Here is a 17,188-nt window from a genome sequence, read left to right on the forward strand (position 1 = left end):
TAATAAGATTACAAGCATCACATTAACTATTGTTTTTCCTAATTTTAAATGGAATGTAGCCTTTAAGCATGCTGAAATATTCCATTAAAGGATAGCTTGTATGGGCTAGATACCTTTCCATAATTTTGAAGTTGTCTACTTTTATTTCAGACTATTAGAACCCTACACTGCTTTTTCTTTACATGAAAACTTGTTTATAATAGGGTCTCAATTTTTTATTTTCTTCATAAGCTGCTAGTTTTATCAACCACTTTACCAAAATTAATATTTCTTTTGTTAGGAATTTGGAATGAATTTTTGTTAATGTTCCATGACAGCTGAATGAGTATACACTATCAAAATGCAGGCTTTTCCCCTATAACTATAATTAAATTTGAAATTAACATGCTGATTTCTCATGCTTCATTCTGTTCTACTTGCCTCAATTTCCCTTGGTTACAAAGCATATTGGTTATGAATATGCATTAGGATTTGCTGTCAAACTCTGTGAATGTCTCCTGGAGCAGAAGATTAGATATGTTATTGCAAAACAGATGCATCAGTTTATATCATCCCCTGCAATTTTTACCTACTAATGAACATTTATGAGAAAGTGAACAACAGAACAGGGGAAATTAGTCTGCTAGTCAAGGTTCATAGCACTCTTTTTTTGTGCTTCAATAGATTTTAGTTGAATTTAATTTTCATTTATGCTATAATGTCAATTATTCAAGAGCTCATCAATTTGAATAAAGTTAAAGTTTTGTAACTAACAAAGACACAGTGTACCTTGACTGAATTTAAGATTTGGAACCAAAGTCTCACAAACCAAAAATTCAACATTTAGATTTCCTATCCAGTTGGTGAATTAGAAATGAATTTAAGCTGAAGGGGGGAGGGGGAATAAATAAATCTTTCTCTTTTAAATAAAGATGATCATCATCCCTGAGAAATATAATTGTTCTTATTAATTTTCTCTAAGTGTAAAATTCTCCAACTGTCTGCTATAGATATAAGGTGATGTTTATTATCTTTTGTGCCCAAGCTAGAAACTTGGGAGAATAAGACTGACCAGCGAAATGGTGCAGCCAGGAGAGAACAGAGCTTCATTGATTTTCATCTGAAAATCTCACTGTAGCAGTCTAAAGATACACTTTAAAATTTTTTCTATTCCTTTGGAGACCATGATTATGGTAAAGAAGTTTACACATCCACAGAATCATAGATTAATACCATGTCAGAGCTGGAAGAAAGTTTAGAGAATCTACACTAAACCCTTCATTTTAAAGGAAGAAACTTACATTCAGATTTATTAAGGAAAGTCTTCTCTGAGGCCACATAGTTCACTATTGGCAGAAACAGACTCTAGAGCCAATAATTTTCAATTCTTACCTACCTTCACCGCACTTCAAATATATTGGCTTCAACAAAATCTGATTTTCTTTAGGATAACACAATCATCAACAAACTTGAAAAATGTGAGTTTGGAATGTATACTCCCAAATCATCTTATGCTGTTTTGATAAAAGCCATCTATTTAGAAGCCTAAAGCTTTATAATAATATACTTAAATTTCACATAGAAACTTTGAATTAACAAGGTAAGCATGAAAAGTTATAAAGATTCTAATCCAGGTTCTAAGGGGAAGCTTTTCCACAGATTATCAGCTCTTTCTTGCTCTCATTCCTTCTCAAACAAAAGATCCAACTTCAACCTATCTCTGGTCATTACCTTCATTCCTTTGTTCTGCCATCCTTTCATCTCAGATATCTAGCAAAACACAGCACTGGAAAAGCATCCTACCTGTGCCTATACGCAGGCTGCTGAACACTGATGGACATGGGCAGCAGAATGATGTCACCACAAATAAATAGATGATATCCAACGTGCATTGTCCCTTCCGTGTTTTCCTGCTAAACTCTCACTCTTGTTCTCTAGTTTTTTTAAACTCCTACTTTGTTTTCCTTCCCTTCCTAATAAAGAAATTTGACTCCTAACTCACAAAGAAAAGGAGCAGAAGAAAAAGAATGAAAAGGAGGAGAAAGAAATGGAGGAATCAATCAGATAGAAATGTTTTGCACCCCACATATAAAATGATCTGTATCTGTAGCCATCTCCTTTTCTCTCCTGTGAGAGCAGAACTTCTGTGTTCTGGACACATCCTTCTCACACTACCTTGATAATCTTTTATTATTCTCTTGTTCTATCGACTCCTTTGTATCAGCAGTTAAACATGATCAAGTCAATTGAATTATTAACCATCTTCCCCTGACATTGCCATCTGCTTTTTGCTACTGTCTCATCCTTCTCCTTTCACAGCCAAATTGAAATAACCATGTTCTCACATTCTCTCAATTTTTCACCTCTCGCTTAAGCAACCTACTGCAATCCAGCAGCTCTACTGAAGCAGCTCTTAACAAGAAGACCAAAAATCCTGTGGCTAAACATTTCAATACATTTTTTTCTGGTTCTCACCTGATAAAAGTGAAGATGTAGCAAGTTAATGTTTGGTGCCAAAATGCCTTTGTTTATAAAAATACCTTGAGATTCCCATTTAGTTGGTAAACGAAACCTGAGGTGTTTGCAAGACACCAATCAAGAAAGAAAAGGGATCAAGCTGCTGTAAAAGAAAAAAAGGAAAAAAATTTAGTATTTGTTTTTACTGTTTAATTTGATTAGACAGAGGGAGAGAGAAGAAAATGGTGGCTGAAATGGGAGGTGGAGAGAATGGGAGACTGCAAGATGGCAGAGGGTTGCATGGTAATAAAGGGGCACTGAGAAAACCCCACAGGCAATATGGCTAAAATTAATAATGGAAGTATCTACGTGTTTCTGACATATTTCCCACTCCAACCCACACACCTACTTCCCAAAAACCTTCAGTTGCATCTACTCAACCTGTAAATTCTTTCTGAATGAAAATTCCTGAATAAGGAATTTTATTCAACATAAGGAGATGAGTCTCGGGCATGTGTAATCCGATAGAGAACAAAGATGTCAGCTGCAATGGAGGGCAGGCAGAGGTGATTTTAAATTTGCCGAAATTTGGAAAGGGCTCTGGATTTCGAGGATTATGGCATGAGGATTTGAGACAATGATTCTGTATCTCCAAGTCTGGATGGCTCCCACCCATAAGTTAAATGTTTTTGATATCTATCTCTGCAGAATTTACCTCTGTTGACTCTTCCCTACTTCTGAGAACATCTACTTTCCTTGGTGTACATTATACTGTACTGTGTTTCTTGGCAATACTTCTGATCACTCCTTCTCAGTATCTCTTGAGTACAACTTTTTCTGTGTACCCCTTAAATATTGGTATATCTTAGCTTTCAGCCTTATGATCTCTTCTCTTCCCATCTCATATACTCGAGCTGATTTATATGACCCAATTTCATAGGCTTCAAACATGGTCTAATTGCTGAGGATGTGCAAACAAATATCTTTATCTAGACCTCCCTTTTGAGTACTAAACCTTCCTTTCCTATTTCCATTCTGGATATATTGACTTGGAAGTCCTATAATTTAAATCAACATGTCTAAATAACAATTCATTTTCCTTCAAAAATAATATTTCTTTCCTCTTTTCAGATTTAAATATTTTCAGAATCAAAAACTGGGGGAAAATATAACCTGCAGGTCCATGAATATTACAGAAGTTAAATGAACCAAGCTACATTTAAACAAGAGTATAATACATCAGTTAAACAAATGAAAATACTCCCAACTGACTTATATAGAGATAGGTTGTAAATCAAATGCAATTAAAATGCAACGGAGAATAAATGTATGCTGTTTTACGTGAGAAAGAAAAATATACACATAAACATACATGTAATATGTGTTTAAAAACAGAACCACAGGAAAAAACATTTCAGAAGTGAATAAAAATTGTTACCAATGCAGAATAAGGGTGGGTAGAAAAGGATAGAGGAGATAGTAAAATGTTTCTAAGCATGCCTTTTCATACAATTTTGATTTGAGAACTATAAACGTTCCATGTAGTCAACAAAATCAAAGATTTTTAAATTCTAAAATTTAATACGTATGTATACTAACCTAAGCATGTAACAAGTTCATACAACCACACAGAGAAATTAATGTGTCATTTCTAAGCCCAGTTCTCAACCATATACCCTTAGTGCAATATAATGCAAAAAAAATTGCACATAAGTCTTGCATTTCACTTTCATTTTTGGAGTGGTGTTGATATAACAGCTCTGAAACAATTTCATATACATTACAGAATAAAGCATGAATAAATATATTAATGCTGCTGGAACAAAGGTTCAAAATGTGAAAGCATGGAAAGACAAATGATGCAAGCAAGGAGTGACAGAAGCTGGAGGAGAACCCTGTGGTGTTTGAATTGAATTGGAGATATTAGTATAAATGCATTAGTTGTATACATATGTATAGATCAATAAATACATAAATATTGATATGGATATGTTCTAGCTACATCAACCGAAAGGGCCTGGAAGCAATGACACCCCTAATAGCAATGAACACACTACTACCCAGATCCACAAATATGACAGAGGTTGAATGAACCAAGCTACATTTAAACAAAAGAATAGAATACACCTGTTAAACTACCTAAATACACTACTACCATTCTCCAATGAATGGAACTGGGGATCCCTGGAGATATGGCTGGTTCCAGGTCTTGGGCAGTCGTGTTTACACACATGAGTAGGAGTTAGCCAGGAAATTATTGGGGGTGGGAGAGAAACATTCCAAACTGAGGCACAAGCATCTGGTAGGCCCTAAAACAGGAGTAAGTAAAATATGACCAATGAGACTGAAACACTCTGGGTAACGGTCCAGGTCAGATAATTTTGTGATGGACTTGTTGGAACCATAAATCCAGACTAAATACCTGTGTGTGTGTGTTGGGAGTTGAGAGGAGGGGAGTTGGACCAGAAGGAAGAAGGAAGGATTCCCCTGAAAGGAACAGACAAAGGAATAGACCTTCCCATTCTTTACAGTCCTAGGAAAGGCACATGGAAAAATAGACTCCAGTGAAGGGAAATATTTTCTACTATTTCTGGGAACAAGAATCAGTTTGGCCTCTGGGTTCTAAGACACGGGCAGTCTGATGGTTCTTACAGGGGGATTGAAGAGCTGACAGCAGCTCCTTCACAACAAATATATGTTCAGAAGTGACGAAGCAGAACAAGTTAGCCTGAAATCATGAGAAAGGGTTGGATGCAGCATTGTCCAATGGAACTTTCTGCAATGATAAAAATGTTCTATATTATTTGCAGTTCAGTATAGTAGCCAGTAGCCACATGTGGCTATGGAGTACTTAAAATGGCTGCTGGGTGTTAGGAACTGAATTTTATTTTATTAAATTATTTAAATAACCAAATGACTTGGTTGACTATATTGAGATGTATACATGCACACATGGGGAGTGAAGCAGTCAAGGAAAACGTTTCTGGTAATGCTTTGGCAGAGATGTTGGTGCTTAGAGAATCAGGATTTCATGACGGTCATATCCATAGAATGTTGGTGAGACATGATGAAGGGAGAGAAGACCCCAAGGGACTTGTTCCTGGACAAGTATGAGACAGAGCCTTGGTGGAGGCTCCCTATTTCTAGCAATAGAGCTGGGGGTGTCTTGAGTCATCATTAATATTTTATATTTGGCAAAATGTGACCAAAATGAAGTCAAAATACCACAAATAATAGTGCTTTTATTCATTCATTCATTTTTTTGGTTTAATTCTCAGGAAAACGTTAAAAGTAGCAGTGCCCTTAGCCGACAGTTGTGGCTCAGCTGATGCCCTGCACATGAACAGCCATAGACATCTCTGCTTTTCTTCTCCCTCCCTCCCTCCTTTGTAACAAGTTTTTCTTGGTTGTCTTCACTTCTCCGGTTTTGGCCAAAGCTCAAGGTTAAAACACTTGTTTACTAAAAGCATTCTTCATCGCCCACTCTGATCCAGATTAATTTTTATAAGTGCCTATTATACAAGTGCATAGCTTTGAAAAGGCAGGAAACTGTTAGAACTTGTCACAAAATTCAGCACAAAGGCAGTAGTATTTGGGAAGGCAAATTTTCATTTGTATTGAGATACAACTTACTTTCTTGAGTTTTGGTGATGATGCCATTTGCTATCATTCATGAATTTTAACAAATTAGATAAAACCACTACAGAATTTCTCTGCCATTTCAAATTGTGCCAGCAGCAGTGGTATTGGATTTGTCTTCATGCTATCACCTTAATGTTTTCTGCTGCCAGCAAAAATAAGTATTTTGATTCCGCAGAGGGTGATGGGATGAGAAATGCTATGACCTGCTGTCTTTGCTCAGCAAATAACAAATTGACTGAGGCCGCAGAATGCCCTTTTTGCTATATAATGGAGTTAGAGATTAAGCTTCACCTTTTTACCTTCTCTCAAGTCTCCATTGAGATGCCTTTAGAAAGAAAAAAATACTTAAAAAAATTTTCATTCTTCCACTTTCTCTACATTGATTTCATTGTAGCAGTTGTTATTTGCTGATTATGCATTAGCTCCAAGTTAGCAGAGCACAGAGCCTGCGTGCTATTAACTTAACATGCATTTGGTGAAGGAAATCTTTATCCTGTTGGATTCATGCTCCGCTGAGCAACATCCCAAAGGAAGGTCACCTTGTGGCTAGTGAAAGTCATGCCATACATGGACTGCAAAGTTGACAATCTGCCTCTGAGTCCTGGCTCTGCCCATGGGGGATGCAACTGAATATTTTCAGGCCTTCAACTCATTATTTGTAAATGGGAAGTAAAAATGCAGGCTGTGCCTACATTTCAGTCTGGTAAAGGATCAAATAACACGATGTCAACCTAAGTGCTTTATAAAATCTTACTATACTTGAAAGGTATTAAATTTTTATTCATCATTTTTACCTCCACTGATTTCCAGAAAGAATTTTAGTTCAGTTACAACAGAAGATACATAGGCAATAGGACTGACTATTAAAGATGCAAGAACAAGAGTCATATAATAAAAAGAGCAGACAATTGTCCCAGATAACCTAAGTTAAGCATAGTTGTAACAATTGAACACTAAATTTAGCTTTGAACTTCCTGGCCGCTAAGACAGAACACAAAACACAATTGGACACAAGGGTCTCCATAATTTACAAACTGAAGCATGCTGGTTCATTAGGAGAGAAGTTTCTTACCACTAAATTCTAAGAGGATCATGGGTGAGATTGTTATTGGGTCACACAGCTATTCCCGCTTGCCATGTGACTTGAAGTAACTTGAAGTTACATGTAGCCATATGACTGAGTGATAGCCAATGGGATGTGAGCTGGTCCACAAAAACATTCCCCAGTGTTCCCCACTGCTACCAGCTGATTGACTTGTGTAGAAGGCAGGAGGTGGAGACAGCCTGAGACCTGAATCCCGGCTTAGATCTGCTCGCCAATTAGAAATATCTGCTTTTTATGTTATGTGAACAGGAATTAACACCTCTGTCATGTTGTAGAAATTATATATTTTACAGTTTGCATACACTATAAAGATTTTCCAATATGCATCATTGCTGGATAGCATAATATCCAACTTTATACTTTATCAATTTTATCTAAGAAAATTTTTTCAATGCTCTTTAGGGACCATCTCATTTTATCAGAGACAAGACCATCTAAAGGTTCTGAGGAAAGGGAATGAAACAAAAACAGGTAATTTTATTTATGTGTTTGGGGTGGTGGTGCCTGGGTACAAAGGAAAGAAACAAGAGGTAAGAATAGTTTTGGAGTATGAGACACATCTAGGAAGACCTGTTCATTTAGGTACCTTAGTAATGAAGGGACAGTGGGCAATGAGAAGGCCTAGAGAAGGATGCATCATCCATAAATCTGGAAGAAACTTGACAGTTTAGAAAGGACAAATTTTTTAAAAGCCAAGGGGGGAGGGTGGCAGTGACAATCTGACTTTCTGTGTTCCTGTTGAGCCTAGCTTGCCTGGCAGGACATCAGCATCCTTAGCTCTGTCTTGAAGCAAGCAAGCAGTTCCCCTAAACCCAACTGCAAAATGCTTTCTAAAATTCCCAAGTTACTGTTCAGGTGTCTAGGGAATTTTATAAAGATGATCAAGGATAAGAATATCAAAATTCTGTAAATGTAATTTATTACTCAAGCACAATTCTAGAACTTGCAGAATTGATTACGGAACTTCTCTGGTCTTTTGAGATTCAGTTTGAATAAGCACATTGTGCTTATATTTCATTCACCTCCAAGATAGATTTGTTTTAAGAATTCTCACGGAACAGTCTCTGGGGCATTCTTGCTAGGATTTTTACTATGCCTTTCTTACACTACACTATTTGACCCTTCCTACTTTAAGCATAAATGCCTCCCATTTTACACGTGGCTTATGAGGTTTCACTTCTAGCTCTAGTTAAAGCTAAAGATTTAGCAGGGCTTGGGCAAATGACAGCATGGAGCAGACAGGGTAGGTCCAGCCCCCAGCTCTTGGCTTACAATCAGTCCAGAACAGATGTGCCAGGAGAAGACATAGACACAGTTGCCGATAAAAGCAGTTTAGGACCTAACCCAGAGAGCCTAGGAGCATAGGGAAAACTATTATCTCAAACCAAACAGACAGCAATGAATCTACCATCAAAGCCTAATGTTAAACCATTGTTGACATACAAAGGTCAGCAATGGAGAATGTAAAAGAAGAAATACTCAGACACCTATATAGCCAGACTCCCAGAAGGAATCTCAGTAAATATCAGGCCCCATGGCTTTCCCAAAATTCCATTTTCCTTAGACCAAAATTTTTACTTCTCACCACTCCTATAATATCAGCCAACCACAGCTGCTCTTCCTCGTATAATAGTTGGCTTTTGGAGTTTCGAAGAAAATGTAAAATATGGTTGACATCAATATAATAGGAACATCCAGAGACCATGTCATTTCTCTAAGTATTGTAAGTGCCACAGGAAACTTTGAGTAACAACCATTTTACGATTCTATGAATAATGCAAGTTTCTCTTCCTTCAGGCTGATGTATGGCTTTTTTGACACCATCACTTAAAGGAAATGAAACCCACAAGTTACTTTTCTGTCCTTCTACCCAGGTAACTTACTTGTTCCAAAGAGAAGAATCAAGACATCAATTAGAATTTTTGCCTAAGAAAATATGAAATGGGAGCTAGAACAATTAGGCTTTTTTACTCTTTCTTACCACTTCCTTCCACAATTAATAGGAATGAAGATGTATAACAGCAAGTGTTACTTGAAGCTTAATTTCCTTTAAGAAATGTATAATTTAGAATCAAGACACTGTCAGAAGTCACATGGTTTAACTTTTACTTACTAAATGAGTAATATCTAGTGTTAACTGAGCACTTAGTGTGGCAAACACTTTAAGTGCTTTCCAGATAGTGCCCCCTTTAATCCTCATGAAAACCCTGTTATCCTCATAATAGAAATAAAGAAAACTGAGGCCCAGAGATCAAGTATGTGCACAGTCATATTGTAAGTGGGAAAACTGGAATTTAAACTCGGGAAATCTGACTCCTAGCTATGAAATACTGCATGATTTTGATCCATTTATACCACTGCACAATGAACATAAGCACTACTTGTGTTATTCTTAAATGTTACTACTGTGATTAATGTGGTATGTGATATTTCATTTGGAAATACATGTAAAACATTTCCTGCATAATTCAAAGACACAACTGCCTGTATTTTTCATGTAAGAATTGCCACTGCTGTTTAAGGAGATGGACTTCACCTAATATCTAACAACTCTTCAGCCTTAAACAATCTGTGTAAGAAAAAAAACCTGAAGATATAAAGGAATCTGATGCCAGAATCTTGACATTTCTAAGAGCATGTCCTTAGTGATTGGACCACAAATCACTGCCTTTAGAGTTCAAAGTTGCAGGAATGCTGCTGAGGGCATTTTATCATTTTACAGAAATCTATACTGTGGCCTCTAGGCCTAACACTCATGACAGATGGACTGGATACCATTAAAATCATCTAGTGCATCATTCTTCTCTAGGTGTCCATACTATGTCTAGAAATCATGTTGGCTCAAAGGTCTAACTTTTAGTGCTGGCTGCACATTTGCCATGGGATTATTCCATTCTCTGTTGAATCTACTAAAATGAATGAACTTCATTTTTTTTTTTTTAAGGTACACCTGCAAAGCTCAATTTCTTTTTTAAAAACCATCTGTGTTCACACAAGCTCAGAATTACCTTCTTTTCTCCCCTTTGGTCCATTAGTTCCTGCTTTTCTAACTGGTAATGTCAAAATAAGTGGTCTGGCCTTTGAAATGTCTAACATAAAATAAAATTAAATTAAAACTTGAGGTTGAATTTCCAGTTTCACTTGGGTTCACTCAAGACTAATCTGTAATTTGGAAAGAATACCCACCTCCAACCTTCTGTAACAGTTTCATGAACACATCAACTTTATAATGTAGACTCTCCTAATAGACCTTAGCATTCAAATTCTTTGTGTTCTTAGCAATGGAACAAAACTGCCACATTTCTGTTCACTGCAGAGTCAAAGCTGTCATAATCTGTTACGTTTTACTGAATGTCCTCAAGCTGTCAAAATGTTTTCTATGTCTATCAAAATATGCCAAATTTATTTGGGGCACTGGGCATGAGCAGCAGTGAAATCTTTCAGACAAATGAGGTTGGTGAATAGCAAATATATGAAGGTTAAAATGAGAAAAGTATAGGACAGCATATCTTACTAAATATGATTAGTTCTATAAAGAAATGATATTATTGGGACATTAATGTATCAATACAGGTAGAATCCAGCTTGTTATATTCTTTTGTGTATATCTAAAGATAAAAATGTGTGCCTATTACAGGCCAATATATTGTGAGCTTTAATTATGTTTTACTAATTTCCAGGTGGTATTCCAAAATATTTTCTATTTCAAATTAATATGGATACTCCAAGCATCCGTGGACGATTTTATGAAGCCCTAAGATCATATTTTAGCAAACATAATGTAGTAGAAACGTTAACAGTGCATAACTACCTGAATTCTACATCATGGAAGAGCACTTTTTATCCATATTCAAAACTAAAAATCACTTTGATGTACACTGTTAATTATGCATAGCTGCAGAATTCCAAATTAAGAGAAAAAGAAGAAAATTATTCACTTATAGTTAAATTCCTATGGTTGATTTTTTTAATGTAGAGTTAAAATGAAAAATTCTAACGTTGTTTTTACTCACATTGCTTCAAGATTTACAGAATAGTGGGAGTGCATCATTTTTCTGGAATTTTATGTCCTTCACAAGAAATCTTGGGACAAGTGCCAAAATCAGCTTAGGAAAGGAGCTGTGTCATGCGGCATGAGACGAGAAGTTTTTGCAAACTGTGTATGCATACTTGCATTGGCTGAAATCTACGTGCGTATTAAATGCAAGAACAATTATTCCTGGAGGTCACCTTAGAGACCTGACTTTGCTCACTCACCACCATAATTTTTTTTCCCCAAAATATGTTGATCTCTAAAAACTTTTTTCCCCAAGAATATATAGTTCTTTTTTGATAGTAATACAATTCAGTGCAGCAATTTCAAACTAAAGACTATTATTTGGCCCAAAGAACCGAGGGACAAAGTTACCGAGCACATTGTGTTAAACCCAGACCTAAACAATTATTTTTAATTCTCTGCTATAACCATTAGCTATACTTTTTAAATGCTGAAAGAAAAATGTTTCATTCTAGGCTCCTTCATGAACAATTCACACTATCTGGTCAATAAGCTTCACACTTACCTCAAAGGCCTTCTGTATTTTTACAAAGTCACCCACACTGAGTTGGTTTTCAAGCAGGCTTGTGCTATAATCTTCACATGCAGTTACACCCTCTGTTCTCTCAGGGCTCTTTGGCCCAGGCTGTGACCCTGTGTTTAACTCAAGTGCAGCTTTCTGGCAACTCATAATGGCTTCACCTTTTCTCAGCAGCCTTCGACTATTTCTATATGGTTGGATTTTTTCTTTCTTCAACAAGTGCCTTGAAAAGAAACTCAACTTAGCAATAGAATTCCAAAATCAAGGTACAAACCCTTCGAGGCATACAATTAGGAGGCAAAATGTTCAAGCTGACGCAGGAAATGAAAGCCCCTAATCACCTCGCTTATTTGATTCCAGAGTTTATTTTCAAAATTTACAGTTGAGTGGTTTTAAAATGGCATTTTTTTACCCCTTCCTTAGACTCTGTTTAACCTGGCTTGATTAAAAATGTGTAAAGCTTCCCCACATTTATAGTAACTGATACAGAAAACAACTTCCACTCCTCATTTTAAATGCATTCGAAAAGCACCTTCCCAAAAATCTTTGGCTTACTTTGCTTCCACTAACACGTTGTAGTTTTCAACTCCACTTTCTTGTCTGGAAGAGTTAGATGACGAAGCTGCAAAGTTTCCCTACCAGTGAAGCACCTGACTGAAGGCCACCTTCCCAGCAATGTGGAGTTTGTTTCCTCTGTTCTGATCCCTTTGTATGTTTCCTGGCAACCAACACAAAGCCAACTAAAACTTTCCCTGTACTCCCCCATCTCCAACTAATGACTGAAAAAGTTTGAATATATAATGTAAATGTTGAAATGTTATTTTTTTCAATAAAAGGACAGTTCTTTCCCCTCTTTTTTTTATTAAACTACATCTTGTATTATTTAAGGATAACTTTTACCATTACATAGGATATAAATTATAAAACAATTATGATTAGTCAAAAGAGCATGAAATTCTAGAATTTTGTTTTACATACAGAAAAGGTTTTATTCTTGTATAATAGGAATCCATTTCTTATATTCTTTCCATCTTAGTTTCTACGTATATGAAAGAGATGATTCAAAAAAGCTTCCAACTTGTTGAAAATGTGATTAAAAACACAGTGTAACACAATATAAATCTCATGATAAAATTGCTTGCAATGTCATTACTGGTTTGGCTAATAATAATGAAAAGGAGGAGAAAAAGAAAAATTAACTTTGTGTGCCAGATGCTAAAACTTTGTTCATTGTCTTGTTTAAGCCTTAGAACAACCCTACAAGGCAGATAATATTATGTCAATTTGACTGATAAAGAAGCAAAGAGCCGAGCACAGTGGCTCACATCTGTAATCCCTGCACTTTGGGGGGCAGAGGTGGGTGGATGGCTTGAGATCGGGAGTTCAAGACTAGCCTGGGCAATAGGATGAGACATGTCTAGTAAAAATCCAAAAATATTCATCTGAGCATGGTGGCACACACCTGTGATCCCAGCTACTCAGGAGGCTGAAGTAGGAGGATCCCTTCAACCTGGGGGACAGAGGTTGTAGTGAGCCAAGACTGCAACTGCACCCCAGCCTGGGCAACAGAATGAGACCCTGTCTCAAAAAAGAAAAAAAAAGCAAAATGCCAAAGGTCACACAATTAGTAACACATGGAAGAGAACAGAATGCTCCCAAACTTCACAGACTGCATATATTAGTCTGTTCTCACACTGCTAGTAAAGGAATACCTGAGACTGGGCAATTTATAAAGGAAAGAGGCTTAATTGACTCACAGTTTCATATAGCTGGAGAGGCCTGAAAATCATGACAGAAAACGAATGAGAAGCAAAGTCATGTTTTACATGGCAGTAGGCAAGAGAGCATGGGCAGGGGAACTCCCATTTATAAAACCATCAGATCTCATGAGACTTATTCACTACCAGGAGAACAGTATAGGGGGAACCACCCCCATGAGTCCATTATCTTCACCTGGCCAAACCCTTGACATGTGGGAATTACAATTCAAGATGAGATTTGGGTGGGGACACTGTCAAACCATCTCACTGCACTTTAGATGGATGTCCCCATTGCACTTTATTTCTGTAAACTAAAAAGTTGCCATTACATCTTCTCTAGAGTCTCTTCCAGCTCTAACATTCTGAGCTGGTGTTCACTAGAGGCATAGTACAGCACAGAGAAGAGCATCTGTGGGAGTTCCTGCACCCATTAGAGAAAAAAAAATAACATTTCATTCATGCTTTCATTCATCCATCTATGTATCCTTAATTCAAAAAACCATTTATGAAGAACCTAATAGAGCACGGTGGCTCATGTCTGCAATCCCACACTTTGGGAGGTCGAGATGGGCAGATCACTTGAGGTCAGGAGTTCAAGACCAGCCTGGTCAACATGAAGAAACACTGTCTCTACTAAAAATATAAAAATTAGCCAGGCATGATGGTGGGCATTTGTAAATCCAGCTACTTGGGAGGCTGAGGTAGGAGAATCACTTGAACCAGGGAGACGGAGGTTGCAGTTAGCCAAAATCATACCATTGCACTTCTGCCTGGGAGACAGCTAGACTTTCTTTCTCTTTCTCTCTCTCTCTCTCTCTGTATATAATACATGTCAAGTCCTGAATTGTGACCTGGTACCTGCCATAATGGCTTTATGGTCTAGTCAGAGCAATTACCCATCTCTTTCTGTTTACAGTACTGTGTTCAAAGGATTCCGAAGCCATAGATAGGCTCAAAGGGAAAGAGTGGCATCGTAGATATGCATATATGTGTACATGTATAACACAGGCACAGGACAGGGGGTATATTTACCAGATTTGCTTTTCCTAGATAAGCCCTTCTTGTAAGTTAGGAAAATGTTTTTAAGCCCTAATATTATGAGTTCTCCTAAGTCATCTTACATGGGAACACAATTTATCTTCTTACCACTGTAGTTAGTAAGTTAATAATAGTTTAAATCAGCTAGATAAGCCCCATAAATGTTTGTAAATTGCTTTATAGTGATATTCTAGGGAGTTGGGCTTTGTTCCATAACAGACACTAATGAGGGAAGAGAAAATAGGAAACACATTCTGTAAAGATGCACCACGAGAGGTAGGTATCCCACTGGCTAACAATGTGAAATTCTCTAATTATTCTAAGACAGACAAGCTGCCTGGCCTACTTAGTGTCCATAAAGTTGCAGCTCTAAATGTTTTCATTAGTCAAAACAGGAAAGTATAATGAGCAGCTAACAAATTACAGTAGAAGTTAATCAATTGACAGTTTTCTTGCATAAAATTATGGCATTAGAAATAATTCTTGATCATAAATTCTTAAATGGCTCTAACCTTCTTTCTGTAACTGCGTGGATAATTTTCAGGTTAAATTTCTGCAGCACTGTAAATCCCATAACTAGTCTCTTGACTGCTGAAATTTACCCTCTTGCTTGCCATGAATCAATTATGATATTGTGAAAATCAAGATAGTGACAGTTCAGTCACCTTGAGATGGCCAAGAAGCAGATTGATACTTGTTCCCTTTTCCTATAGGGATCAGCCAACACCTGCCAGCAGAGTGGGGCTCTAAGCACCAAGAGGGCAGAGTAAGCTGATACATTCCTCGGCCCTTCGACACTTTGGGACTGAATAATTCTCCCCACTGAACAGACACCACAACTCACAGCCCACACCCAAATCCCTGCTGTCTCCTTCTCCCACAATTTATGCCCACCAACACAAATACAGACCTCCCTTTTATATTATTTAAGGACAATGTATTACCACTATATTTTCTGCAAAGTAGAATATACATTATGAAACAATATGATTAGCCAAAGAAAAGAGCATGAAATTCTGGAATTTTACGTTTTACACGCAGAAAATGTTTTATTCTTATAGGATAAAAATCCACTCCTTATATTCTTTGTTTTAGTTTCTATGTATATAAAATATAGTCCATAAAAGCTTCCAACTCATTGAAAATGTGAGAAAAACCCAGCATGCCGTAATACAAGAAATCTAATGATACAACTGCTTGCAGTGTCATTATTGGTTCAGCTAATAATAATGGAAAAGAAGAGAAAAAGAAAAATTAACTTTTTTTTTTGAGTATTTGTCATGTGCTAGGCACTAAAACTTCCCATTTATTGTCTTGTTTAAGCTTCAAAACCACCCTACAAGGCCGTTATCATCATCATCCCCATTCTCTTCCCCACCCAATTCCTCACCAACGTGCAGATCTCCCTTCTCCTTTTCCTCTAACTCCTCTTCTTTGCCCACCATTCACACTGAAGCCTGTTCTTACAATCTTTGTCTGTGCCTAAATTCTCCCTCCACCTCCTCACTTGAACTGAAACCAGTTTTCCCTTACCAACCTGATTTCCAGCTGAGCCTTCTCAAGTCCTCATCCCCCCAGGAAGAGAAAGGAAGGTCGTTTTCCCACCATCTTCTTGCCTCTTGACCCCACGGCCTCCCAGCATAGCCCCAAACTCCCCCTGGCTCTGTGTAAAGGGAACTTCCTCTCAAAGCCTCCAGAAAGCTCCGGCTCTGCCCTTGGCACCTTTTAAGCCCTCAACAGATATTAGTGTCTTTCCTTCTTTATTCTTTATCCTGCCAGTTAGAATTAATTACTCCTCTCACTCTGCAACCACAGCATGTTTTTCAGACTTTAACCACAGCACTTTTTTCTTCCTGCATTGTAATGTAATTAGTTGTCTGTCTCTCCCACTAGATTAACTCCTAAGAACAGGGATGATACCTCACTAATGCTGTAGCCTTACATAGCCCAACACGGAGTGTTGCATAAACTTCTCAACGCTACAATAATGTATGGTCAGTTGTAAGCAGGATGGATAAAGGAGACATTCGCCTGTAATCTTGAGTTATCAAGCAAGGGTCCTGGGAATAGGTGGCACTGAATCAGAGAAGCAGAATTCTGTGAAAAACGAAAATCATATGACTCAAAGGTCATTAAGAAAGAGAAAGAAAATTAGTGACAGAAATAAAATTTGAGACAGTATCTTCAAGCCACTTAACAAAATTAAGTACTCACATGCTTTTTGAAAAAAAAAACACATATCCTTGCATCTATTTGACAGACCTGGAGCAGTTGCTATCTGCTGCTAAGGTTTCCACTACAGATGCAAGAAAAACATGTCCTTGCGCTTTCCGTCTGTCTAATTGTGGCAGCTGAGATTGAATAGAGGAATACAGGGTAAAAACGGGAAGAGAATGCTTGACACAGCTTGCTTACCAGGCTTAGAGTGCATTGGCACAAGTGGCTCCCTGCATCTGCCTCCTGGGCTCAGGCCATTTTCCCACAGCCTCACTAGTTGCTGGGACTACTGGCATACACCCCTATGGCCATCTTAATTTTTGTAGAGACCTGGTCTTGCTTATTTGTCCAGGCTGGTCCCAACTCCTGAGTTCAAGATCTGCCCACCTCAGCCTCCTAAAGTGCAAGCCCAG

At 37.5% G+C, this 17,188-nt stretch overlaps 1 protein-coding gene and 1 non-coding gene across 2 annotated transcripts in view; one reads left to right on the forward strand and one right to left on the reverse strand.

Annotated features, from left to right (window-relative positions):
- Positions 1–12,454, reverse strand: part of WDR49 (WD repeat domain 49) — a 99,582-nt gene extending 87,128 nt beyond the window's left edge. Inside the window, 2 exon segments of the mRNA XM_010335851.3 lie at positions 11,746–11,983; positions 12,316–12,454. Of these exon segments, the coding sequence (XP_010334153.3) occupies positions 11,746–11,910 (165 nt within the window). The 5' untranslated portion in view covers positions 11,911–11,983; positions 12,316–12,454.
- A 4,347-nt stretch (positions 12,455–16,801) lies between these two features.
- Positions 16,802–16,935, forward strand: LOC120368366 (small nucleolar RNA SNORA31). The gene has a single exon (XR_005582522.1). It is a non-coding gene; the product is annotated as a small nucleolar RNA SNORA31 (small nucleolar RNA).
- Positions 16,936–17,188: the final 253 nt, after the last annotated feature.

This window comes from Saimiri boliviensis, chromosome 9 (genome assembly GCF_048565385.1).
Source record: "Saimiri boliviensis isolate mSaiBol1 chromosome 9, mSaiBol1.pri, whole genome shotgun sequence".
NCBI classification, from domain to species: domain Eukaryota; kingdom Metazoa; phylum Chordata; class Mammalia; order Primates; family Cebidae; genus Saimiri; species Saimiri boliviensis.